We start from the raw sequence: 27461 nt of genomic DNA on the forward strand, positions 1-27461 counted from the left end.
CTATAACCACCAGACATCACTGAGCAACTGTCTGCAGTTATTATCTATAACCACCAGACATCACTCAGCAACTGTCTGCAGTTATTATCTATAACCACCAGACATCACTGAGCAACTGTCTGCAGTTATTATCTATAACCACCAGACATCACTCAGCAACTGTCTGCAGTTATTATGTATAACCACCAGACATCACTGAGCAACTGTCTGCAGTTATTATCTATAACCACCAGACATCACTCAGCAACTGTCTTCAGTTATTATCTATAACCACCAGACATCACTCAGCAACTGTCTGCAGTTATTATCTATAACCACCAGACATCACTCAGCAACTGTCTGCAGTTATTATCTATAACCACAAGACATCACTCAGCAACTGTCTGCAGTTATTATCTATAACCACCAGACATCACTCAGCAACTGTCTGCAGTTATTATCTATAACCACCAGACATCACTCAGCAACTGTCTGCAGTTATTATCTATAACCACCAGACATCACTCAGCAACTGTCAGCAGTTATTATCTATAACCACCAGACATCACTTAATCATTCAGGGTAGACATATTTCATCCTATATTCCACCATAGAAAAGTTTAGTGTGTAAAGAAGAGAGGAAGTGTTGCATGACCATCACTGTTACAACACTGCATGACCGTCACTGTTACAACACTGCATGACCGTCACTGTTACAACACTGCATGACCATCACTGTTACAACACTGCATGACCGTCACTGTTACAACACTGCATGACCATCACTGTTACAACACTGCATGACCATCACTGTTACAACACTGCATGACCATCACTGTTACAACACTGCATGACCATCACTGTTACAACACTGCATGACCATCACTGTTACAACACTGCATGACCATCACTGTTACAACACTGCATGACCATCACTGTTACAACACTGCATGACCATCACTGTTACAACACTGCATGACCATCACTGTTACAACACTGCATGACCGTCACTGTTACAACACTGCATGACCTTCACTGTTACAACACTGCATGACCGTCACTGTTACAACACTGCATGACCATCACTGTTACAACACTGCATGACCATCACTGTTACAACACTGCATGACCATCACTGTTACAACACTGCATGACCATCACTGTTACAACACTGCATGACCATCACTGTTACAACACTGCATGACCTTCACTGTTACAACACTGCATGACCATCACTGTTACAACACTGCATGACCATCACTGTTACAACACTGCATGACCATCACTGTTACAACACTGCATGACCTTCACTGTTACAACACTGCATGACCATCACTGTTACAACACTGCATGACCATCACTGTTACAACACTGCATGACCTTCACTGTTACAACACTGCATGACCTTCACTGTTACAACACTGCATGACCGTCACTGTTACAACACTGCATGACCATCACTGTTACAACACTGCATGACCTTCACTGTTACAACACTGCACGACCATCACTGTTACAACACTGCATGACCGTCACTGTTACAACACTGCATGACCATCACTGTTACAACACGGTACATTCACCTAGACACAACCCGTCTTAACACCCAACATAAGAAGCGTCTAGTTTCTAACGATCTTAGCAACACTTGACGTTACCAACAAGTTACTCTGACAGATTTCATCAAATTAAGTACAAAGTTCATCCTGTATGATGGAATATGAGAGGGGGACCTAGCTAGCTTTTGTTACTACTATGTGTCATATAGAGCAGTGTAGCAGTACACTGATGATGAAACTAATGCTGTTAATAATAAAAACTACGTCAACTTCCCATGTTATCTGATTACTGACTGTTAATATAAGTATATTTGGGATAATATAATTAATATTTTTATTTGTCAGTTGCTTATATCGTTTAGATACAGACGCTGGTATATTAGAAAAGAAGCGGTTTATTTTGAAGATTGCAAGGTAATTTGTGATGGCTTAGACTTGTGTGTCATCACTGTGGTGTGTGTCTGGTGTCCCGGTGCTGCCACCAGCGTCCCTGCCACCACCCATGCCACCGTCCACACCATTACCACCCACACCACCGCCCAGGTGCTTGACAGGACGTACAGATTCTGGCGAACTGTCACTTCTACTGGGAAGAGACAAATTGTAATTAGTGCTGACTAAGGGATCTTTCAAACACAGTTCCTTCTTATAGGTATAAAACTATTTTCTGACATTATTATTTCTTTTTAATTAATATAAAAACATTAAAGAATCATATACTGTTTGAGCCTGATAGAGACACAGTAGCTTCGTGAGACCAGCTGTCTGGCAGTGGCAACAGTACAGAGTAATCAGCAGTCTGCTCAGTGATAATGCTTGTGGTAGTGTATCCTGACAGTAAGTAATGAATAATTATAACAATAATTTTTAAAGGAGTGGAGTGGTAAGCCAGTGGAAGGCCTCGGTCAGATGACCGAAAGCTACAGCTGTGGAAAATTAAATTTACTTGGATGAATCTCATTAAGATCTAAACCTCCATAATCTAACACACAATCAAAACCTATTGGAAAGTAACTGTCTTTATTACACAGCATCACAAGCCACCACTATCCTAAACAATGCTAAAAGTCTATCAGTACTTAACTACAACATCAGGTCCTTAAGCAAACACTATGATGACCTCCTGGCACTCCTTGAATCACTAAAGACACCCTTCTCCTGCATTATTCTTACTGAGACCTGGCTTAAGCAGGACACAATAGATATCTACCCTCTACCAGGATACACAGCAATTCACAACTGCAGAACAAACCAAGTTGGGGGTGGTATTGCAATCTATTACTCTAACCAATTATCTTGTATTAGCACCACTTGCTTTAGTGATGAATATGGGGAATACATTTTTGCTAATTTTACTGTAAAAAACCTTAAGACACCTATAACAATCGGTGCCATTTACCGGATACCTCACACAAACATCCCAAATTTCAGTGAGAAATTAAAGTCACTAATAACAAACAGACAAATGAATAAGCACCACCTTCTCTTAGCTGGAGACTTCAACATCAACCTTGGCATACTAGATGATCAGCCTGTAACAGATTTCATCAACAATATGAACAACACACTTCTCATACCAACAATAACTAAACCAACCAGGCTCACTGAGACAAGTGCAACCATAATAGACCACATATGGACCAATATACTAGCCCCCCTTAAATCAGGGATAATCACAGATAGCACTACAGACCACTACCCTACCTTCCTCCTGACAAACATTAGTAAACCACCACTTGAATACAACAAAGTCTCATTTAGACTCCATGACGAGGCCTCAGTAAGGAAGTTCACAGCTGACCTAGAGACTGTTGACTGGCCTACAGAATTCTCCAAGGCCAATGGTATTGATGACTGGACAGACATTTTTTCTTAACAAATTACTTAGACTATACAACAAACATTGTCCTATAAAAACGAAACAGATCACAAACAAACGGCTTGGTTGCCCATGGCTAACCAGCACCATTCTGAAATCCATTGACAAGAAACACCAATATGAAAAGCAATATAGACAGGGCTTAATACACAAAGATATTCTTAAACACTATTCATCAGCTCTCACCAAAGTAATAAAGAAAGCCAAACAACTATACTACTCCAGTAGATTCACAGACACTAGAAGAGATATAAAAAAGACCTGGAAAACACTCTCTAAGATTCTAGGGACCCACAAACTGATAAAAACCAAGAATATTGTCCTAACTAAACCTAATGAAACACCACTACATCCCACTGACACAGCTAACAAGATAAACGACTTCTTCTCAACCATAGGATCTAATCTCGCCAGTAAAATCCCACATACCAATGCCCATGCCGGGGACTACCTAGATGGGAATTTTCCTAATTCCTTCTATCTTGCACCAACTGAGCCCACGGAAGTCACCGAGATTATAAAGTCACTTAAAAATAACTCGGGGAATCTGTCTCATGTCCCACCATTACTGTACAAGTGAGCGGCCCATGTCCTTTCGCATGCTATTTCATTACTTTTTAACAAGTCACTAGAGACTAGCACCTTCCCGAAACTACTCAAGATGGCAAGGGTTACACCAACACATAAAGGTGGTGACCCTACGGACTTAAACAACTATAGGCCAATATCTAACTTACCATTGCTATCCAAAATCTTTGAGAAACTCGTGCACAGGAGACTGTATTCATTTATAACGGCTCAAAACATACTCAACCCCTGCCAATTTGGATTCAGGAAAAATAAAAGCACTAATGATGCAATCATAAAAATGCTAGATCTGCTTTACACAGCATTGGAAAATAAGGAATATCCACTAGGAATTTTTATTGACCTAAGAAAAGCTTTTGACACAGTAGACCACGACATCCTACTCCACAAACTTGATCATTACGGTATAAGAGGCCATGCGCTTGCTTATTTCAAATCTTACATTACTAATAGGTATCAGTATGTCACCATTAAAGACACAGCATCAGCAACACGGCCACTTGATACTGGAGTTCCGCAGGGAAGTGTCCTTGGTCCCCTGCTCTTCCTCATATACATCAATGACCTTCCAAACGTATCCCAACACCTGAAACCCATTCTCTTTGCTGACGACACGACTTATGTCATCTCTCACCCTAATCTTGCCACCCTCAACACCATTGTGAATGAGGAGCTGATTAAAATATCGACTTGGATGACAGCCAATAAACTTACGCTTAACACTGACAAAACCTACTATATTATGTTTGGTAGCAGAGCAGGAGATGCACAAATTAACATTAAGATTGGCAACACTCTAATTACCAGAAATAATGGGGGCAAATTCCTAGGCTTATACCTTGACAACAACCTGAATTTCAGCACCCATATCCAGCATATAACCAAAAAAGTATCCAAAACGGTTGGGATCCTCTCCAAGATACGATACTACGTGCCGCAAAATGCCATTCTCACAATATACCACTCACTTATTTATCCATACCTCACCTATGCTGTTTGTGCTTGGGGATCAACTGCAGCAACACACCTAAAGCCAATAATAACCCAACAAAAAGCTGCAGTAAGAATAATCACTAAATCCCATCCCTGGCAACACCCCCCCCCCCCACTCTTCATAGACTTAAACTTACTCCCAGTTCAGTACATCCACACTTACTACTGTGCAATCTACATCTACAGGGCCTTAAACTCTAATATCAACCTTGACCTAAAATGCTTTCTTGATAGTTGTGACAGAACCCACAGGCATAACACCAGACACAAACATCTCTACGACATTCCCCGTGTCCGACTAAACCTTTACAAAAATTCAATGTATGTCAAAGGCCCTAAAATCTGGAACACCCTACCTGAGAACTCTAGAACTGCAGACACATTCATCACCTTCAAAACTACCATTAGAAAACATCTTATCTCCCTGATACACCCCGTCAACTAACTACACGAATACCACCTGGTGGTTCACACTTACACTCGCTCACTCATTTGACCATAAACAGAAATATTAATCTCAATCTTAAAATAATGAATCATGTGATACTCCAATACTGAAACTATGTACTGTGCCAAAACAAAAGCATTCACATTGCTAAACTCACAAACTAGTATTTAGTCACTTAGCCATAATACCAACTTACCTCATAATTTGTAATATTTTACAATTAAGAATAAAACTAAGTCTGCCCGAAATGCCTAGCCATGCTAAGCGTTCTAGTGGTACACTCTGTAATCACTATTTTACAACATGTAAACCACACAATAACCAAATTTCTGTAAACTCAGCATTGTAATCCTTATAGAGAATAAACTTTGAATTTGAATTTGAATTTGAAGATACATACCAGTAAATGGTAACAAAGATAATTATTATTTATCAAAGTTATAGAGACATGTAGGAATTTTAGGACACCTAGGTCGCAAAAAATGTCCTCCTTCGATACCTACTACTGTTATATCTCCACAAGTCACTCTGGACCTATATTAATTTCAAATGAAATATACATCACCAGGAATTCTGGTAAAAACATTAATATAAATATGTGGACTGTATATTAAATTTAAAAAATGAATATATATACATTGAAGGAGAATTTATTATAATAAGACTCACCAATTAGTCTGGAGATTACGGTGTATCATACACAAAACCCCCTGCCTAAAATTATGAAGAAAATACTGGCCAGAATTCCAACATAAATATAGACATCGACTTAGCTGGGGTTCCTGGACTGTCCTGTCCACTCGCCTAATGCTCACATTATGCAGGACTGCAATTCCAAAAATTTCTGCTCCTATCTGGGAAGTTTCAACCACAATTTAACTTCCAGAGCGACGAAATTTGTGCACATTTCACTAGCGTGCCTGTACCACATTCAAAACAATGGCGTCTCTTCCCCAGCGACGCTCACCCATCACTGGTTCTTTATTTACAAATTAATTTTTATTACCTACAATATATTCCATCAATTTACATACAAAATACACTGTATTTTGGGAAAATATACAGTATTTTCTACAACAGCTGTGGGTCATCATATGACTAAGATCCCGCATCAGGAAACACTTGTCATGTTTGCTGACACACCTGACCTGACCTGACCTAACTTATGCAGACAGTACAGCTACCCAGGTGTACATAGTCTCTGAACAATACACAAACTTGTGTTTATTATAAATATTACTGAAGTATTTCGTTAAAGCTAAAGTCTTAAGTGTTAATATAAGCAAACATCTGAATAATCTAAAATGAATAAAAAATCAAGCCTAAATCTTGGTACCATTGTAAAAGTATTATTGATAGTGTTGACGTAAGAGTTGATATATGAAAGCTCAATGTTGCAGAGTATGTTGACAAGTTTGGTAAAGCTTGTAGTGACCTGTCAGGCCAACGAACAAGAGTAGTCCTTGAGGAAAATGCTACGTCAGGTCAGGATTGTCAGGAAACAGAAGTATTTCCTGACGCGGATCTTAGTCACATGATGACTTGCAGCTGCAGGTTTTGGTCATCTGACAGAGGCCTTCCGCTGGCTTACCTGTCCACCCCTTTAAAAAAAACTTGGTTCCCGTAGAGAAAATCTTCAACACGTCTATAGACAAAAACTGACCTGTGAAGACACACTGTATCTAACATTATTGTCTTCACTATGGTTTTCTATTGTGGAAAATATTGTATTTTCCATGGAAATCAAGTTTATAAATATCGTATTACATTATACAGTTATATTTTATAACTAATGTATAATGAACATTATTACGGACCATCTCGTATGATATTGTTACACTAACACCTGAACTAATGTGTCAACGAACTCTACCAGTTTAACTGATGACAGCCAGAAGTTATTACACACCTGGCTAGCAGTTATTACACACCTGGCTAGCAGTTACTACACCCCTGGCTAGCAGTTACTACACATCTGGCTAGCAGTTACTACACCCCTGGCTAGCAGTTACTACACCCCTGGCTAGCAGTTACTACACACCTGGCTAGCAGTTACTACACACCTGGCTAGCAGTTACTACACCCCTGGCTAGCAGTTACTACACACCTGGCTAGCAGTTACTACACACCTGGCTAGCAGTTACTACACCCCTGGCTAGCAGTTACTACACACCTGGCTAGCAGTTACTACACCCCTGGCTAGCAGTTACTACACACCTGGCTAGCAGTTATTACACCCCTGGCTAGCAATTATTACACCCCTGGCTAGCAGTTATTACACCCATGGCTAGCAGTTATTACACCCCTGGCTAGCAGTTACTACACACCTGGCTAGCAGTTACTACACCCCTGGCTAGCAGTTACTACACCCCTGGCTAGCAGTTACTACACCCCTGGCTAGCAGTTACTACACCCCTGGCTAGCAGTTATTACACCCCTGGCTAGCAGTTACTACACACCTGGTTAGCAGTTATTACACCCCTGGCTAGCAGTTACTATGCCCCTGGCTAGCAGTTATTACACCCCTGGCTAGCAGTTATTACACCCCTGGCTAGTAGTTACTACACCCCTGGATAGCAGTTACTACACACCTGGCTAGCAGTTACTACACACCTGACTAGCAGTTACTACACCCCTGGCTAGCAGTTACTACACCCCTGGATAGCACTTACTACACCCCTGGCTAGCAGTTATTACACCTTTGGCTAGCAGTTACTACACCCCTGGCTAGCAGTTATTGCGCCCCTGGATAGCAGTTGCTACACCCCTGGCTAGCAGTTATTACACCACTGACTAGCAGTTATTACACCCCTGGATAGCAGTTACTACACCCCTTGCTAGCAGTTATTACATCCCTGGCTAGCAGTTATTACACCCCTGGCTAGCAGTTACTACATACATGGCTAGCAGTTACTACACCCCTGGCTAGCAGTTACTACACACCTGGCTAGCAGTTATTACACACCTGGCTAGCAGTAACTACACACCTGGCTAGCAGTTACTACACACCTGGCTAGCAGTTACTACACACCTGGCTAGCAGTTACTACACCTCTGGCTAGCAGTTACTACACACCTGGCTAGCAGTTATTACACACCTGGCTAGCAGTTACTACACACCTGGCTAGCAGTTATTACACACCTGGCTAGCAGTTACTACACACCTGGCTAGCAGTTATTACACACCTGGCTAGCAGTTATTACACACCTGGCTAGCAGTTACTACACACCTGGCTAGCAGTTACTACACACCTGGCTAGCAGTTATTACACACCTGGCTAGCAGTTACTACACACCTGGCTAGCAGTTATTACACACCTGGCTAGCAGTTACTACACACCTGGCTAGCAGTTTTTACACACCTGGCTAGCAGTTATTACACACCTGGCTAGCAGTTATTACACACCTGGCTAGCAGTTACTACACACCTGGATAGCAGTTACTACACCTCTGGCTAGCAGTTACTACACACCTGGCTAGCAGTTACTACACCCCTGGCTAGCAGTTACTACACCTCTGGCTAGCAGTTATTACACACCTGGCTAGCAGTTACTACACACCTGGCTAGCAGTTATTACACACCTGGCTAGCAGTTATTACACACCTGGCTAGCAGTTACTACACACCTGGCTAGCAGTTACTACACCTCTGGCTAGCAGTTACTACACACCTGGCTAGCAGTTACTACACCCCTGGCTAGCAGTTACTACACCTCTGGCTAGCAGTTACTACACACCTGGCTAGCAGTTACTACACCTCTGGCTAGCAGTTACTACACCTCTGGCTAGCAGTTACTACACACCTGGCTAGCAGTTACTACACACCTGGCTAGCAGTTACTACACCCCTGACTAGCAGTTACTACACCTCTGGCTAGCAGTTACTACACCCCTGGCTAGCAGTTACTACACCTCTGGCTAGCAGTTACTACACACCTGGCTAGCAGTTACTACACCCCTGGATAGCAGTTACTACACCTCTGGCTAGCAGTTATTACACCCCTGGCTAGCAGTTACTACACCCCTGGCTAGCAGTTACTACACCTCTGGCTAGCAGTTACTACACACCTGGCTAGCAGTTACTACACCCCTGTCTAGCAGTTACTACACCCCTGGATAGCAGTTACTACACACCTGGCTAGCAGTTACTACACACCTGGCTAGCAGTTACTACACCCCTGGATAGCAGTTACTACACACCTGGCTAGCAGTTACTACACACCTGGCTAGCAGTTACTACACACCTGGCTAGCAGTTATTACACACCTGGCTAGCAGTTACTACACACCTGGCTAGCAGTTACTACACCCCTGGATAGCAGTTACTACACACCTGGCTAGCAGTTACTACACACCTGGCTAGCAGTTACTACACACCTGGCTAGCAGTTACTACACCCCTGGTTAGCAGTTACTACACCCCTGGCTAGCAGTTACTGCACCCCTGGATAGCAGTTACTACACACCTGGCTAGCAGTTACTACACCCCTGGCTAGCAGTTACTACACCCCTGGCTAGGAGTTACTACACCCCTGGCTAGCAGTTACTACACCCCTGGCTAGCAGTTTTTACACCCCTGGCTAGCAGTTATTACACCCCTGGCTAGCAGTTACTACACACCTGGTTAGCAGCTATTACACCCCTGGCGAGCAGTTACTATGCCCCTGGCTAGCAGTTATTACACCCCTGGCTAGCAGTTACTACACCCCTGGCTAGCAGTTACTACACACCTGGCTAGCAGTTATTACACACCTGACTAGCAGTTATTACACCCCTGGCTAGCAATTATTACACCCCTGGCTAGCAGTTATTACACCCCTGGCTAGCAGTTACTACACCCCTGACTAGCAGTTACTACACACCTGGCTAGCAGTTACTACACCCCTGGCTAGCAGTTACTACACTCCTGGCTAGCAGTTACTACACCCCTGGCTAGCAGTTATTACACGCCTGGCTAGCAGTTATTACACCCCTGGCTAGCAGTTACTACACACCTGGCTAGCAGTTACTACACACCTGGCTAGCAGTTATTACACCCCTGGCTAACAGTTACTACACCCCTGGCTAGCAGTTACTACACCCCTGGCAAGCAGTTACTACACACCTGGCTAGCAGTTACTACACACCTGGCCAGCAGTTACTATACACCTGGCCAGCAGTTACTATACACCTGGCTAGCAGTTAATATACACCTGGCCAGCGGTTATTATACACTTGACTAGCAGTTACTATACACCTTGCCAGCAGTTTCTATACACCTGGCTAGCAGTTACTATACACCTGGCCAGCAGTTACTATACACTTGTCCAGCAGTTACTGCACACTTGGCTAGCAGTTGCTATGCACCTGGCCAGAAGTTACTAGACACCTGGCTAGCAGTTACTACACACCTGGCTAGCAGTTGCTACACCTCTGGCTAGCAGTTACTACACCCCTGGCTAGCAGTTATTACACCCCTGGATAGCAGTTATTAAACCCCTGACTAGCAGTTACTACACACCTGGCTAGCAGTTATTACACCCCTAGCTAGCAGTTACTACGCCCCTGGCTAGCAGTTATTACACCCCTGGCCAGAAGTTACTAGACACCTGGCTAGCAGTTACTACACACATGGCTAGCAGTTGCTACACACCTGGCTAGCAGTTATTACACCCCTGGCTAGCAATTATTACACCCCTGGCTAGCAGTTATTACATACCTGGCTAGCAGTTATTACACCCCAGGCTAGCAGTTACTACACACCTGGCTAGCAGTTACTACACCCCTGGCTAGCAGTTACTACACCCTGGCTAGCAGTTACTACACCCCTGGCTAGCAGTTACTACACCCCTGGCTAGCAGTTATTACACCCCTGGCTAGCAGTTATTACACCCCTGGCTAGCAGTTACTACACACCTGGTTAGCAGCTATTACACCCCTGGCTAGCAGTTACTATGCCCCTGGCTAGCAGTTATTACACTCCTGGCTAGCAGTTACTACACCCCTGGCAAGCAGTTACTATACACCTGGCTAGCAGTTACTACACACCTGGCCAGCAGCTACTACACACCTGGCTAGCAGTTACTATGCCCCTGGCTAGCAGTTATTACACCCCTGGCTAGCTGTTACTATACACCTGGCTAGCAGTTACTATACACCTGGCTAGCAGTTACTACACACCTGGCTAGCAGTTACTACACACCTGGCTAGCAGTTATTACACCCCTGGCTAGCAATTATTACACCCCTGGCTAGCAGTTATTACACCCCTGGCTAGCAGTTATTACACCCCTGACTAGCAGTTACTACACACCTGGCTAGCAGTTACTACACCCCTGGCTAGCAGTTACTACACTCCTGGCTAGCAGTTACTACACCCCTGGCTAGCAGTTATTACACCCCTGGCTAGCAGTTATTACACCCCTGGCTAGCAGTTACTACACACCTGGCTAGCAGTTACTACACACCTGGCTAGCAGTTATTACACCCCTGGCTAGCAGTTACTACACCCCTGGCTAGCAGTTACTACACCCCTGGCAAGCAGCTATTACACCCCTGGCTAGCAGTTACTATGCCCCTGGCTAGCAGTTATTACACTCCTGGCTAGCAGTTGCTACACCCCTGGCTAGCAGTTACTACACACCTGGCTAGCAGTTACTACACACCTGGCTAGCAGTTATTACACCCCTGGCTAGCAGTTACTACATACCTGGCTAGCAGTTACTACACCCCTGGCTAGCTGTTACTACACCCCTGGCTAGGAGTTACTACACCCCTGGCTAGCAGTTACTACACCCCTGGCTAGCAGTTATTACACCCCTGGCTAGCAGTTATTGCACCCCTGGCTAGCAGTTACTACACACCTGGTTAGCAGCTATTACACCCCTGGCTAGTAGTTACTATGCCCCTGGCTAGCAGTTATTACACCCCTGGCTAGCAGTTACTACACCCCTGGCTAGCAGTTACTACACCTCTGGCTAGCAGTTACTACACACCTGGCTAGCAGTTACTACACCCCTGTCTAGCAGTTACTACACCCCTGGATAGCAGTTACTACACACCTGGCTAGCAGTTACTACACACCTGGCTAGCAGTTACTACACCCCTGGATAGCAGTTACTACACACCTGGCTAGCAGTTACTACACACCTGGCTAGCAGCTACTACACCCCTGGATAGCAGTTACTACACACCTGGCTAGCAGTTACTACACACCTGGCTAGCAGTTACTACACACCTGGCTAGCAGTTATTACAAACCTGGCTAGCAGTTACTACACACCTGGCTAGCAGTTACTACACCCCTGGATAGCAGTTACTACACACCTGGCTAGCAGTTACTACACACCTGGCTAGCAGTTACTACACCCCTGGCTAGCAGTTACTACACCCCTGGATAGCAGTTACTACACCCCTGGCTAGCAGTTATTACACCCCTGGTTAGCAGTTACTACACCCCTGGCTAGCAGTTACTACACCCCTGGATAGCAGTTACTACACCCCGGGCTAGCAGTTATTACACCCCTGGCTAGCAGTTACTACACCCCTGGATAGCAGTTACTACACCCTGGCTAGCAGTTACTACACACCTGGCTACCAGTTACTACACACCTGGCTAGCAGTTACTACACACCTAGCTAGCAGTTACTACACCCCCTGGATAGCAGTTACTACACCCCTGGCTAGCAGTTATTACACCCCCGGCTAGCAGTTACTACACCCCTGGATAGCAGTTACTACACACCTGGCCAGCAGTTACTGCACACCTGACTAGCAGTTACTACACCCCTGGCTAGCAGTTACTACACCCCTGGATAGCAGTTACTACACCCCTGGCTAGCAGTTATTACACCTCTGGCTAGCAATTACTACACCCCTGGCTAGCAGTTATTACAACCCTGGCTAGCAGTTACTACACACCTGGCTAGCAGTTACTACACCCCTGGCTAGCAGTTACTACACCCCTGGCTAGCAGTTACTACACCTCTGGCTAGCAGTTATTACACCCCTGGCTAGCAGTTATTGAACCCCTGACTAGCAGTTACTACACACCTGGCTAGCAGTTATTACACCCCTAGCTAGCAGTTACTACGCCCCTGGCTAGCAGTTATTACACCCCTGGCTAGCAGTTATTACACCCCTGGCTAGCAGTTACTACACACCTGGCTAGCAGTTGCTACACACCTGGCTAGCAGTTATTACACCCCTGGCTAGCAATTATTACACCCCTGGCTAGCAGTTATTACACCCCTGGCTAGCAGTTATTACACCCCTGGCTAGCAGTTACTACACACCTGGCTAGCAGTTACTACACCCCTGGCTAGGAGTTACTACACCCCTGGCTAGGAGTTACTACACCCCTGGCTAGCAGTTACTACACCCCTGGCTAGCAGTTATTACACCCCTGGCTAGCAGTTATTACACCCCTGGCTAGCAGTTACTACACACCTGGTTAGCAGCTATTACACCCCTGGCTAGCAGTTACTATGCCCCTGGCTAGCAGTTATTACACCCCTGGCTAGCAGTTACTACACCCCTGGCTAGCAGTTACTACACACCTGGCTAGCAGTTACTACACACCTGGCTAGCAGTTATTACACCCCTGGCTAGCAATTATTACACCCCTGGCTAGCAGTTATTACACCCCTGGCTAGCAGTTATTACACCCCTGACTAGCAGTTACTACACACCTGGCTAGCAGTTACTACACCCCTGGCTAGCAGTTACTACACTCCTGGCTAGCAGTTACTACACCCCTGGCTAGCAGTTATTACACCCCTGGCTAGCAGTTCCTACACACCTGGCTAGCCGTTACTACACACCTGGCTAGCAGTTATTACACCCCTGGCTAGCAGTTACTACACCCCTGGCTAGCAGTTACTACACCCCTGGCAAGCAGTTACTACACACCTGGCTAGCAGTTACTACACACCTGGCCAGCAGTTACTATACACCTGGCCAGCAGTTACTATACACCCGGCTAGCAGTTAATATACACCTAACCAGCGGTTATTATACACTTGGCTAGCAGTTACTATACACCTTGCCAGCAGTTACTATACACCTGGCTAGCAGTTACTATACACCTGGCCAGCAGTTACTATACACTTGTTCAGCAGTTACTATACACTTGGCTAGCAGTTGCTATGCACCTCGCCAGAAGTTACTGGACACCTGGCCAGCAGTTACTATACACCTGGCAAGCAGTTGCTGCACACCTGGCTAGTAGTTTCTATACACCTGGCTAGCACTTACTACACACCTGGCTAGCAGTTACTATACACCTGGCTAGCAGTTACTATACACCTGGCTAGCAGTTACTATACACCTGGCTACCAGTTACTATACACCTGCCTAGCAGTTACTATACACCTGGCTAGCAGTTACTATACACCTGGCTAGCAGTTACTATACACCTGGCTAGCAGTTACTACACACCTGGCTAGCAGCTACTACACACCTGGCCATCAGTTACTTCACACCTGGCCAGCAGTTAGTACACACCTGACCAGCAGTTACTACATACCTGGCCAGCATTTACTACACACCTGACCAGCAGCCTACTACACACCTGGCTAGCAGATACTACACACCTGGCTTGCAGCTACTACACACCTGTCTAGCGGTTACTACACAACTGGCCAGCAGTTACTACACACCTGGCTAGCAGTTACTACACACCTGCTAGCAGTTACTATACACCTGGCTAGCAGTTACTGTACACCTGGCTAGCAGTTACTATACACCTGGCTAGCAGTTACTACACACCTGGCTAGCAGTTACTACACACCTGGCTAGCAGTTACTATACACCTGGCTAGCAGTTACTATACACCTGGCTAGCAGTTACTACACACCTGGCCAGCAGCTACTACACACCTGGCTAGCAGTTACTATGCCCCTGGCTAGCAGTTATTACACCCCTGGCTAGCAGTTACTACACCCCAGGCTAGCAGTTATTACACACCTGGCTAGCAGTTACTACACACCTGGCTAGCAGTTATTACACCCCTGGCTAGCAATTATTACAACCCTGACTAGCAGTTACTACACACCTGGCTAGCAGTTACTACACCCCTGGCTAGCAGTTACTACACTCCTGGCTAGCAGTTACTACACCCCTGGCTAGCAGTTATTACACCCCTGGCTAGCAGTTATTACACCCCTGGCTAGCAGTTACTACACACCTGGCTAGCAGTTACTACACACCTGGCTATCAGTTATTACACCCCTGGCTAGCAGTTACTACACCCCTGGCTAGCAGTTACTGCACCCCTGGCAAGCAGTTACTACACACCTGGCTAGCAGTTACTACACACCTGGCCAGCAGTTACTATACACCTGGCCAGCAGTTACTATACACCTGGCTAGCAGTTAATATACACCTGGCCAGCGGTTATTATACACTTGGCTAGCAGTTACTATACACCTTGCCAGCAGTTACTATACACCTGGCTAGCAGTTACTATACACCTGGCCAGCAGTTACTATACACTTGTCCAGCAGTTACTATACACTTGGCTAGCAGTTGCTATGCACCTGGCCAGAAGTTACTAGACACCTGGCCAGCAGTTACTATACACCTGGCAAGCAGTTGCTACACACCTGGCTAGCAGTTTCTATACATCTGGCTAGCACTTACTACACACCTGGCTAGCAGTTACTATACACCTGGCTAGCATTTAGTATACACCTGGCTAGCAGTTACTATACACCTGGCTACCACTTACTATACACCTGCCTAGCAGTTACTATACACCTGGCTAGCAGTTACTATACACCTGGCTAGCAGTTACTATACACCTGGCTTGCAGTTACTACACACCTGGCTAGCAGCTACTACACACCTGGCCATCAGTTACTTCACACCTGGCCATCAGTTACTACACACCTGGCCAGCAGTTACTACATACCTGGCCAGCATTTACTACACACCTGACTAGCAGCCTACTACACACCTGGCTAGCAGATACTACACACCTGGCTAGCAGCTACTACACACCTGTCTAGCGGTTACTACACAACTGGCCAGCAGTTACTACACACCTGGCTAGCAGTTACTACACACCTGGCTAGCAGTTACTATACACCTGGCTAGCAGTTACTGTACACCTGGCTAGCAGTTACTATACACCTGGCTAGCAGTTACTACACACCTGGCTAGCAGTTACTACACACCTGGCTAGCAGTTACTATACACCTGGCTAGCAGTTACTATACACCTGGCTAGCAGTTACTACACACCTGGCCAGCAGCTACTACACACCTGGCTAGCAGTTACTATGCCCCTGGCTAGCAGTTATTACACCCCTGGCTAGCAGTTACTACACCCCTGGCTAGCAGTTACTACACACCTGGCTAGCAGTTACTACACACCTGGTTAGCAGTTACTATACACCTGGCTAGCAGTTACTGTACACCTGGCTAGCAGTTACTGTACACCTGGCTAGCAGTTACTATACACCTGGCTAGCAGTTACTACACACCTGGCTAGCAGTTACTACACACCTGGCTAGCAGTTACTATACACCTGGCTAGCAGTTACTATACACCTGGCTAGCAGTTACTACACACCTGGCCAGCAGCTACTACACACCTGGCTAGCAGTTACTATGCCCCTGGCTAGCAGTTATTACACCCCTGGCTAGCTGTTACTATACACCTGGCTAGCAGTTACTATACACCTGGCTAGCAGTTACTACACACCTGGCTAGCAGTTACTACACACCTGGCTAGCAGTTATTACACCCCTGGCTAGCAATTATTACACCCCTGGCTAGCAGTTATTACACCCCTGGCTAGCAGTTATTACACCCCTGACTAGCAGTTACTACACACCTGGCTAGCAGTTACTACACCCCTGGCTAGCAGTTACTACACTCCTGGCTAGCAGTTACTACACCCCTGGCTAGCAGTTATTACACCCCTGGCTAGCGGTTATTACACCCCTGGCTAGCAGTTACTACACACCTGGCTAGCAGTTACTACACACCTGGCTAGCAGTTATTACACCCCTGGCTAGCAGTTACTACACCCCTGGCTAGCAGTTACTACACCCCTGGCAAGCAGTTACTACACACCTGGCTAGCAGTTACTACACACCTGGCCAGCAGTTACTATACACCTGGCCAGCAGTTACTATACACCTGGCTAGCAGTTAATATACACCTGGCCAGCGGTTATTATACACTTGGCTAGCAGTTACTATACACCTTGCCAGCAGTTACTATACACCTGGCTAGCAGTTACTATACGCCTGGCCAGCAGTTACTATACACTTGTCCAGCAGTTACTATACACTTGGCTAGCAGTTGCTATGCACCTGGCCAGAAGTTACTAGACACCTGGCCAGCAGTTACTATACACCTGGCAAGCAGTTGCTACACACCTGGCTAGCAGTTTCTATACATCTGGCTAGCACTTACTACACACCTGGCTAGCAGTTACTATACACCTGGCTAGCAGTTAGTATACACCTGGCTAGCAGTTACTATACACCTGGCTACCACTTACTATACACCTGCCTAGCAGTTACTATACACCTGGCTAGCAGTTACTACACACCTGGCTAGCAGCTACTACACACCTGGCCATCAGTTACTTCACACCTGGCCAGCAGTTACTACACACCTGGCCAGCAGTTACTACGTACCTGGCCAGCATTTACTACACACCTGACTAGCAGCCTACTACACACCTGGCTAGCAGATACTACACACCTGGCTAGCAGCTACTACACACCTGTCTAGCGGTTACTACACAACTGGCCAGCAGTTACTACACACCTGGCTAGCAGTTACTACACACCTGGCTAGCAGTTACTATACACCTGGCTAGCAGTTACTGTACACCTGGCTAGCAGTTACTATACACCTGGCTACCAGTTACTACACACCTGGCTAGCAGTTACTACACACCTGGCTAGCAGTTACTATACACCTGGCTAGCAGTTACTATACACCTGGCTAGCAGTTACTACACACCTGGCCAGCAGCTACTACACACCTGGCTAGCAGTTACTATATACCTGGCTAGCAGTTACTATACACCTGGTCAGCAGCTACTACACACCTGGCCAACAGCTACTACATACCTGGCCAGCAGCTACTACACACCTGGCCAGCAGCTACTACACACATACCTGGGCTTCTTGAAGAAGTTGTTGATCCTGCGGCTGGTGTTGCGGACGAAGTGAGTCTCAGGGTAATCATATTTGTTCTTGTTACGGACGTAGGAAGCATAACAGAGAAGAGCAATAAGCACAGGCAGCAACACTGCCAGCACCGCCCCGGCTGTGATTCCACCTTGCATCATCAGATACTCTGACTCAGCTGAAGACAGGTAGTGAGAGAGAGAAGAGGCAGTCAATCTTTTAACGTCCCTCTGGTTAATGTGGGAATTTAGACGAAGAAGGGAAGGGAAGCTGCAGAAATATTTATAGAGAGAGCTTTCTGATGTGTGTGGAGCTCTAATCATGTCTTGTCTCTGCATAGAGCTTTACAAACTCGAGCTTCGCTCTGTGTAGAGGTTTATCAGGTCATGAGACTTTGTTTCTGCAGTGTGTAAACTAAGGTGGACAAACATCGGTAAGTTAGCATTAATTTGCACTCTCAACCTGTCATCATTTTACCACATTAATTTATACATTGTTTCTTAACATGTAAAACAAACTTAAAAATATTACTTCTTTTATTTTGGGTGACGTTAGGGTACATATCTTAATATATTTTATATATTTGTATAAACTTATGCAGTATAATAAATCACAAACTAGCAGTTTAAGAAAATCGGCCCCAACAAGTTGTAATACATGATCGACACCATGCCTAACCCTTCTAGGGTAGGGTAGGTGCCTGAGCCCGAGCCTTTAGCTCATAAGACTGTCATTCCCATTAGCCCCCTTGAGGCGGGGATGGCAGACCAGAGAGGCCTAGCTTGTGGCTAGGCCTGGGGACAGTTGGTCCCAAAGATGAGGAGGTACTTGTGCCTCCTCCCATGGGAGACTTAGGTCTCAGATACTCCCTAAAGAGGGAGCCAAGGCCGGGCCACCACTTGGAAAAGGCCCGGGCCGGGAGAATACCGGCTAATCTTTAATAATAATTGTAATACATGATCGACACCATGCCTAACCCTTCTAGGGTAGGGTAGGTGCCTGAGCCCGAGCCTTTAGCTCATAAGACTGTCATTCCCATTAGCCCCCTTGAGGCGGGGATGGCAGACCAGAGAGGCCTAGCTTGTGGCTAGGCCTGGGGACAGTTGGTCCCAAAGATGAGGAGGTACTTGTGCCTCCTCCCATGGGAGACTTAGGTCTCAGACACTCCCTAAAGAGGGAGCCAAAGCCGGGCCACCACTTGGAAAAGGCTCGGGCCGGGAGAATACCGGCTAATCTTTAATAAATAATAATTGTAATACATCATCGACACCATGCCCAGCCCTTCTAGGGTAGGGTAGGTGCCTGAGTCCGATCCTTTAGCTCATAAGACTGTCATTCCCATTTGCCCCCTTGAGGCGGGGATGGCAGACCAGAGAGGCCTAGCTTGTGGCTAGGCCTAGGGACAGTTGGTCCCAAAGATGAAGAGGTAATTGTGCCTCCTCCCATGGGAGACTTAGGTCTCAGACACTCCCTAAAGAGGGAGCCAAGGCCGGGCCACCACTTGGAAAAGGCCCGGGCCGGAAGAATACCGGCGAATATTTAATAATAATAATTGTAATACATCGATCGACACCATGCCTAACCCTTCTAGGGTAGGGTAGGTGCCTGAGCCCGAGCCTTTAGCTCATAAGACTGTCATTCCCATTAGCCCCTTTGGGGTGGGGATGGCAGACCAGAGAGGCCTAGCTTGTGGCTAGGCCTGGGGATAGTTGGTCCCAAAGATGAGGAGCTACTTGTGCCTCCTCCCATGGGAGACTTAGGTCTCAGACACTCCCTAAGGAGGGAGCCAAGGCCGGGCCACCACTTGGAAGGCCCGGGCCGGGAGAATACCGGCTAATATTTAATAATAATAATAAATTGTAATGCATCGACACCATGCCCAGCCCTTCTAGGGTAGGGTACGTGCCCGAGCCTGAGCTTGCAGCTCACAAGACTGTCATACCCAGTAGCCCCCTGGGGCTGGTATGGCAGACCAGAGAGGCCTAGCTTGTGGATAGGCCTGGGGACAGTTGGTCTCAGAGATGAGGAGGTACTTGTGCCTCCTCCCATGGCAGACTTAAGTCTCAGACAGTCCCTAGAGAGGGAGTCAAGGCCGGGCCACCACTTGGAAGGCCCGGGCCGGGAGAATACCCGCGAATCTTTAATAATAATAACTTGTGATGCTAATATGTGGACCCCCGGTTAACGATATTTTTTCACTCCAGAAGTATGTTCAGGTGCCAGTACTGACCGAATTTGTTCCCATAAGGAATATTGTGAAGTAGATTAGTCCATTTCAGACCCCCAAACATACACGTACAAACGCACTTACATAAATACACTAACATAATTGGTCGCATTCGGAGGTAATCGTTATGCGGGGGTCCACTGTACTTTATAAATACGTATTTTTTTTTTTAATTTGTTTCTTTGGAATTTTGTTAGTTGTTAATTTTTGGATTTTATAAAAGCTTCAGGAAATGTAAAATATTAGCAAAAATAAACGTCGTTTAGCGAATACTTTATATAAGAATATGAAGAGCGATGTTTGACCCGGTGTGGCCCGGTGGCCTGGTGGCTAAAGCTCCCGCTTCACACACGGAGGGCCCGGGTTCGATTCCCGGCGGGTGGAAACATTTCGACACGTTTCCTTACACCTGTTGTCCTGTTCACCTAGCAGCAAATAGGTACCTGAGTGTTAGTCGACTGGTGTGGGTCGCATCCTGGGGGACAAGATTAAGGACCCCAATGGAAATAAGTTAGACAGTCCTCGATGACGCACTGACTTTCTTGGGTTATCCTGGGTGGCTAACCCTCCAGGGTTAAAAATCCGAACGAAATCTTATCTTATCTTATCTGACAGCTGACTTGTAATGTTTAGCGTACGTGTTGACGGACGAATGTTGAGAGTGTTGTGAGCTGTACGTGGTAGCAACTTCTGACTCTGGCCAGATAAAAAGTTTACCTGGAGAGAGTTCCGGGGGTCAACTCCCCCCGCGTCCCGATCTGTGACTAGGCCTCATGGTGGGTCAGGGCCTGATCAACCAGGCTGTTACTGCTGGCTGCACGCAATCCAACGTACAAGCCACACACCTCCCTGAGGGACCCACACACCTCCCTGAGGGTCCCACACACCTCCCTGAGGGTCCCACATACCTCCCTGAGGGTCCCACACACCTCCCTGAGGGACCCACACACCTCCCTGAGGGTCCCACACACCTCCCTGAGGGACCCACACACCTCCCTGAGGGTCCCACACACCTCCCTGAGGGACCCACACACCTCCCTGAGGGACCCACACACCTCCCTGAGGGTCCCACATACCTCCCTGAGGGACCCACACACCTCCCTGAGGGACCCACACCTCCCTGAGGGTCCCACACACCTCCCTGAGGGACCCACACACCTCCCTGAGGGTCCCACACACCTCCCTGAGGGACCCACACACCTCCCTGAGGGTCCCACACACCTACCTGAGGGTCCCACACACCTCCCTGAGGGTCCCACACACCTCCTTGAGGGACCCACACACCTCCCTGAGGGATCCACACACCTCCCTGAGGGTCCCACACACCTCCCTGAGGGACCCACACACCTCCCTGAGGGACCCACACACCTCCCTGAGGGTCCCACACACCTCCCTGAGGGACCCACACACCTCCCTGAGGGACCCACACACCTCCCTGAGGGTCCCACATACCTCCCTGAGGGACCCACACACCTCCCTGAGGGACCCACACCTCCCTGAGGGTCCCACACACCTCCCTGAGGGACCCACACACCTCCCTGAGGGACCCACACACCTCCCTGAGGGTCCCACACACCTCCCTGAGGGACCCACACACCTCCCTGAGGGTCCCACACACCTCCCTGAGGGACCCACACACCTCCCTGAGGGTCCCACACACCTACCTGAGGGTCCCACACACCTCCCTGAGGGTCCCACACACCTCCCTGAGGGACCCACACACCTCCCTGAGGGACCCACACACCTCCCTGAGGGTCCCACACACCTCCCTGAGGGACCCACACACCTCCCTGAGGGACCCACACACCTCCCTGAGGGTCCCACACACCTCCCTGAGGGACCCACACACCTCCCTGAGGGACCCACACACCTCCCTGAGGGTCCCACACACCTCCCTGAGGGTCCCACACACCTCCCTGAGGGACCCACACACCTCCCTGAGGGTCCCACACACCTCCCTGAGGGACCCACACACCTCCCTGAGGGTCCCACACACCTCCCTGAGGGTCCCACACACCTCCCTGAGGGTCCCACACACCTCCCTGAGGGACCCACACACATCCCTGAGGGTCCCACACACCTCCCTGAGGGTCCCACACACCTCCCTGAGGGTCCCACACACCTCCCTGAGGGACCCACACACCTCCCCGAGGGTCCCACACACCTCCCTGAGGGTCCCACACACCTCCCTGAGGGTCCCACACACCTCCCTGAGGGTCCCACACACCTCCCTGAGGGACCCACACACCTCCCTGAGGGACCCACACACCTCCCTGAGGGACCCACATACCTCCCTGAGGGTCCCACACACCTCCCTGAGGGACCCACACACCTCCCTGAGGGACCCACACACCTCCCTGAGGGACCCACACACCTCCCTGAGGGACCCACACACCTCCCTGAGGGTCCCACACACGAGCACTAACAGTCACAGATGCTGATACAACAACGAGTCTGAGTCCACAACACTTCGTGAAACATTATGTTATCGATCGTTGTCCTTCCAAGAAATTATATAATAATTAAATTATATAATACTTTAGACGTTATATCGAAAATCTGTATAAGTAAAATCAATCATAACATCTACAAACACAAGCGAATTTTAGTTAATACACATATAAAAATTTACATTACCTGGTGTTTACCTGGAGAGAGTTGCGGGGGTCAACGCCCCCGCGGCCCGGTCTGTGACCAGGCCTCCTGGTGGATCAGAGCCTGATCAACCAGGCTGTTACTGCTGGCTGCACGCAATCCAACGTACGAGCCACAGCCCGGCTGGTCAGGTACCGACTTTAGGTGCTTGTCCAGTGTCAGCGTGAAACTACGCAAAGCGTTGAGTTGAGGCCCTCGCGTTGTGAGGTGTTACCGTATAAGCAAAACCCAACGAAATTAAATATAACTGACAGGAGGTTAGCAATCGAAGGTGTTCCTATTAATGATCTATCATTTTTCCTTAGAAGATCGACACAGTTCAGCATTAAGTGTTAATTGTTAATATAAAATAGTGTGTATGCTGCTACACACTTGACTCTTTGGACAGAGTATCGTCCAGATCCCACAAAACATTCTGGAAGATGACTGGTTTGTTGTCCACTGGCTCATGGGTGTCATAGTCTCCGTCAAAATGCTTGGGAACTGTTACAGGTCTACAGCCTAAGGGATCCAGGCGACTGGCTGGATTTGAATAAGTGAAACTCCCGGAGATGCTGCCACTGCCGACGGAGGAGGAGGAGGAGTCGACGCTGTCGCTAGAGCTGAGGTAGTCACTCCTGCCAAGTGGAGTTTCATGAAGGAGTTTCTGTTCTGGTGGACCTGACTTCCAAATGATGGGGTCCTCAGAACGCGAGACGGGGGAGTAGTTGGGATCCTTGGTGAGAATGGGAGGCGATATGATGGGGCGTGAGGAGGGGTTACGAGTGGGACGAGAGGCGGGGCGCGAGACATCGTAGATATGAGGTGAGGCGAGGCGCGTCTTGGAACGTCGGTAGGAGGCGAAGCAGAGGGTTGCGAAGAGAACTGGCAGGAGAACAGCCAAGACAGCGCCGGCAGTGATTCCTTGCTGCATCATCAGGAACTCCCTCTCAGCTGTAGAGCAACACACTCCATCAGTTGGAGTCACACCTGTCCGCGCCCGCGCCACCCCTCGCACGCCTACCTCACCACGCCATAAACGCCTACTCACCAGTTTATCCGGATTTATTTTAAGAGTCCGGTTTATTAATTACATAATTGTATGATATTAATAGTCCAGTACAAGTTGCGGGGCGCCTCAGAACAGATGTAGCAGTGGCCTGGAATCTTCAAACAGGGTACCTTGATGCTGCTGAATGACTCTTGATCCAAGGAATTAGAGCTACCATCCACTTTCTTGGATCAAGACTGACTACTTCCCATTCCCCAGGCGCTGTATAACCCACTACGGATTTATCGATTCCTCTTGAATATGATGAGTGATCGGGTAGAGCAAGGTATGGAGGGAGAGGCTCCGGGCGCGGACGATACTGGACCAGTGTTGTTATTACCATAACAAGACTGAGATACACTAGCTGGCCTAGCACTGTATGTCACTATTCCACTTTACCTCTCAGCATATTCTAGCAGTAACATCACATGAGTGTAAGAGTATAGCACAAACAGTACAAGACACTTACTGACGCAGGTGACCTCGCCGTGTTCTGGCCAGTTCCAGTCCCCTGAAGCGTAGCACCATCGTCGCTGCTCACCCAGCAACACATAGCCGGGGTCACAGTCGAACTTGACCTCAGCGCCGCTGAGGAAGTTGAAAGTCGACTTGCGGCCATTGGGCGGTGTTGGCAGCGCCCCACAGGATATCACTGAACAGGAGAAACACCATCAACATCACGTCACATCACGTCACGGTAGTCATGTCAAAAGCAAAGAAGGAATATATTTACACCACCTACCATGGCCTTACCATCATTATATCAGTGGTATAAACCGACAAGCTAATGAATAACACATGCCCACCAGTAATTAGATTGGTAGCGCACTCAGCTCGCACACTGAGGTCCGTGGTGCAGGTAGGAACATTAGGACGTGTTTCCTTGAGACACCTGCTGTCCTTGTTCACCTAGCAGTAAAATATGTACCTGGGTGCTAGTGGACTGGTGTGGGTCGCATCCTGGAGACAAAATTGATCTAATTTGCGGGAAATGCTCTGCATAACAAGTAGTTTTCTGTAGAGTAATGTGTCAGTGATGTCAGCTATGGTCTGTATACCTTGTACATGTACTGGTAGTACTAAAGATAACTATTATTATTATTATTATTTTATTATTATTATTATTGCCCAAACTTTTCACCTCCGCACCACGATTTTTCAGTCAAATACAGAGGCGACTTTTACACCCAGCCTTCTATCATAACTAAGGAACTGCACACGTTTTATTTATCAAGGCTAAATGACAGAGTACCTCTCCACATCTTCTTTGTTTCTAATATAAAAATCGCCTTTGAATTCGACTGAAGAAACCTGCTGCCTAGGCGAAACGTTTCGTCAGTAAAGATACCCAAGTGGTGCGCATGTGTTATTCTTAAGTACGTGGTCCGGTTGAGGAGCCGGGGCGCCACGACACTGTAGCTGTGTCTCGCTTCATCAACATTTCTCTACCATGATTTATATTACATTCATCTAAATCATGATGATCTACATTTATCATTAAATTAATTAACGGGTGAGGGCAGTACCTGCCTACCATGAGTGTGTGTGAGGGCAGTATCTGCCTACCATGAGTGTGTGTGAGGGCAGTACCTGCCTACCATGAGTGTGTGTGAGGGCAGTATCTGCCTACCATGAGTGTGTGTGAGGGCAGTACCTGCCTACCATGAGTGTGTGTGAGGGCAGTACCTGCCTACCATGAGTGTGTGTGAGGGCAGTACCTGCCTACCATGAGTGTGTGTGAGGGCAGTACCTGCCTACCATGAGTGTGTGTGAGGGCAGTACCTGCCTACCATGAGTGTGTGTGAGGGTAGTACTGACCTACCATGAGTGTGTGTGAGGGCTGTACTGACCTGTCATGAGTGTGTGTGAGGGCAGTACCTGCCTACCATGAGTGTGTGTGAGAGCAGTACCTGCATACCATGAGTGTGTGTGAGGGCAGTACCTGCCTACCATGAGTGTGTGTGAGGGCAGTACCTGCCTACCATGAGTGTGTGTGTGAGGGCAGTACCTGCCTACCATGAGTGTGTGTGAGGGCAGTACCTGCCTACCATGAGTGTGTGTGAGGGCAGTACCTGCCTACCATGAGTGTGTGTGTGAGGGCAGTACCTGCCTACCATGAGTGTGTGTGAGGGCAGTACCTGCCTACCATGAGTGTGTGTGAGGGCAGTACCTGCCTACCATGAGTGTGTGTGTGAGGGCAGTACTGACCTGCCATGAGTGTGTGTGTGAGGGCAGTACCAGCCTACCATGAATGTGAATGAGTGCGAGTACAGTACTGACCTACCATGAGTGTGAGTACAGTACTGACCTACCATGAGTGTGAGGACAGTACTGACCTACCATGAGTGTGAGGACAGTACTGACCTACCATGAGTGTGAGCACAGTACTGACCTACCATGAGTGTGAGTACAGTACTGACCTACCATGAGTGTGAGTACAGTACTGACCTACCATGAGTGTGAGTACAGTACTGACCTACCATGAGTGTGAGCACAGTACTGACCTACCATGAGTGTGAGCACAGTACTGACCTACCATGAGTGTGAGCACAGTACTGACCTACCATGAGTGTGAGGACAGTACTGACCTACCATGAGTGTGAGTACAGTACTGACCTACCATGAGTGTGAGTACAGTACTGACCTACCATGAGTGTGAGTACAGTACTGACCTACCATGAGTGTGAGCACAGTACTGACCTACCATGAGTGTGAGGACAGTACTGACCTACCATGAGTGTGAGTACAGTACTGACCTACCATGAGTGTGAGCACAGTACTGACCTACCATGAGTGTGAGGACAGTACTGACCTACCATGAGTGTGAGTACAGTACTGACCTACCATGAGTGTGAGGACAGTACTGACCTACCATGAGTGTGAGCACAGTACTGACCTACCATGAGTGTGAGGACAGTACTGACCTACCATGAGTGTGAGTACAGTACTGACCTACCATGAGTGTGAGCACAGTACTGA

At 47.6% G+C, this 27461-nt stretch overlaps 1 protein-coding gene across 4 annotated transcripts in view; it reads right to left on the reverse strand.

Annotated features, from left to right (window-relative positions):
* Nucleotides 1–1527: 1527 nt before the first annotated feature.
* mesh (sushi domain containing 2 mesh) overlaps nucleotides 1528–27461 on the reverse strand; it is a 171302-nt gene continuing 145368 nt past the window's right edge. For 2 of the 4 annotated variants that reach the window (XM_070088913.1, XM_070088916.1), the window contains 2 exons: nucleotides 24952–25134; nucleotides 23635–24385 (listed from right to left, as the gene is read on the reverse strand). In XM_070088913.1, coding sequence (XP_069945014.1) covers nucleotides 23817–24385; nucleotides 24952–25134 — 752 coding nt within the window. In that variant the 3' untranslated portion in view covers nucleotides 23635–23816. Of the gene's footprint in view, nucleotides 2125–18558; nucleotides 18749–23634; nucleotides 24386–24951; nucleotides 25135–27461 lie in introns of those variants that run through there. The other 2 variants (XM_070088915.1, XM_070088914.1) reach the window with 2 other exon arrangements.

Source organism: Cherax quadricarinatus, chromosome 26 (assembly GCF_038502225.1).
Source record: "Cherax quadricarinatus isolate ZL_2023a chromosome 26, ASM3850222v1, whole genome shotgun sequence".
Classification (NCBI taxonomy): Eukaryota; Metazoa; Arthropoda; class Malacostraca; order Decapoda; family Parastacidae; genus Cherax; species Cherax quadricarinatus.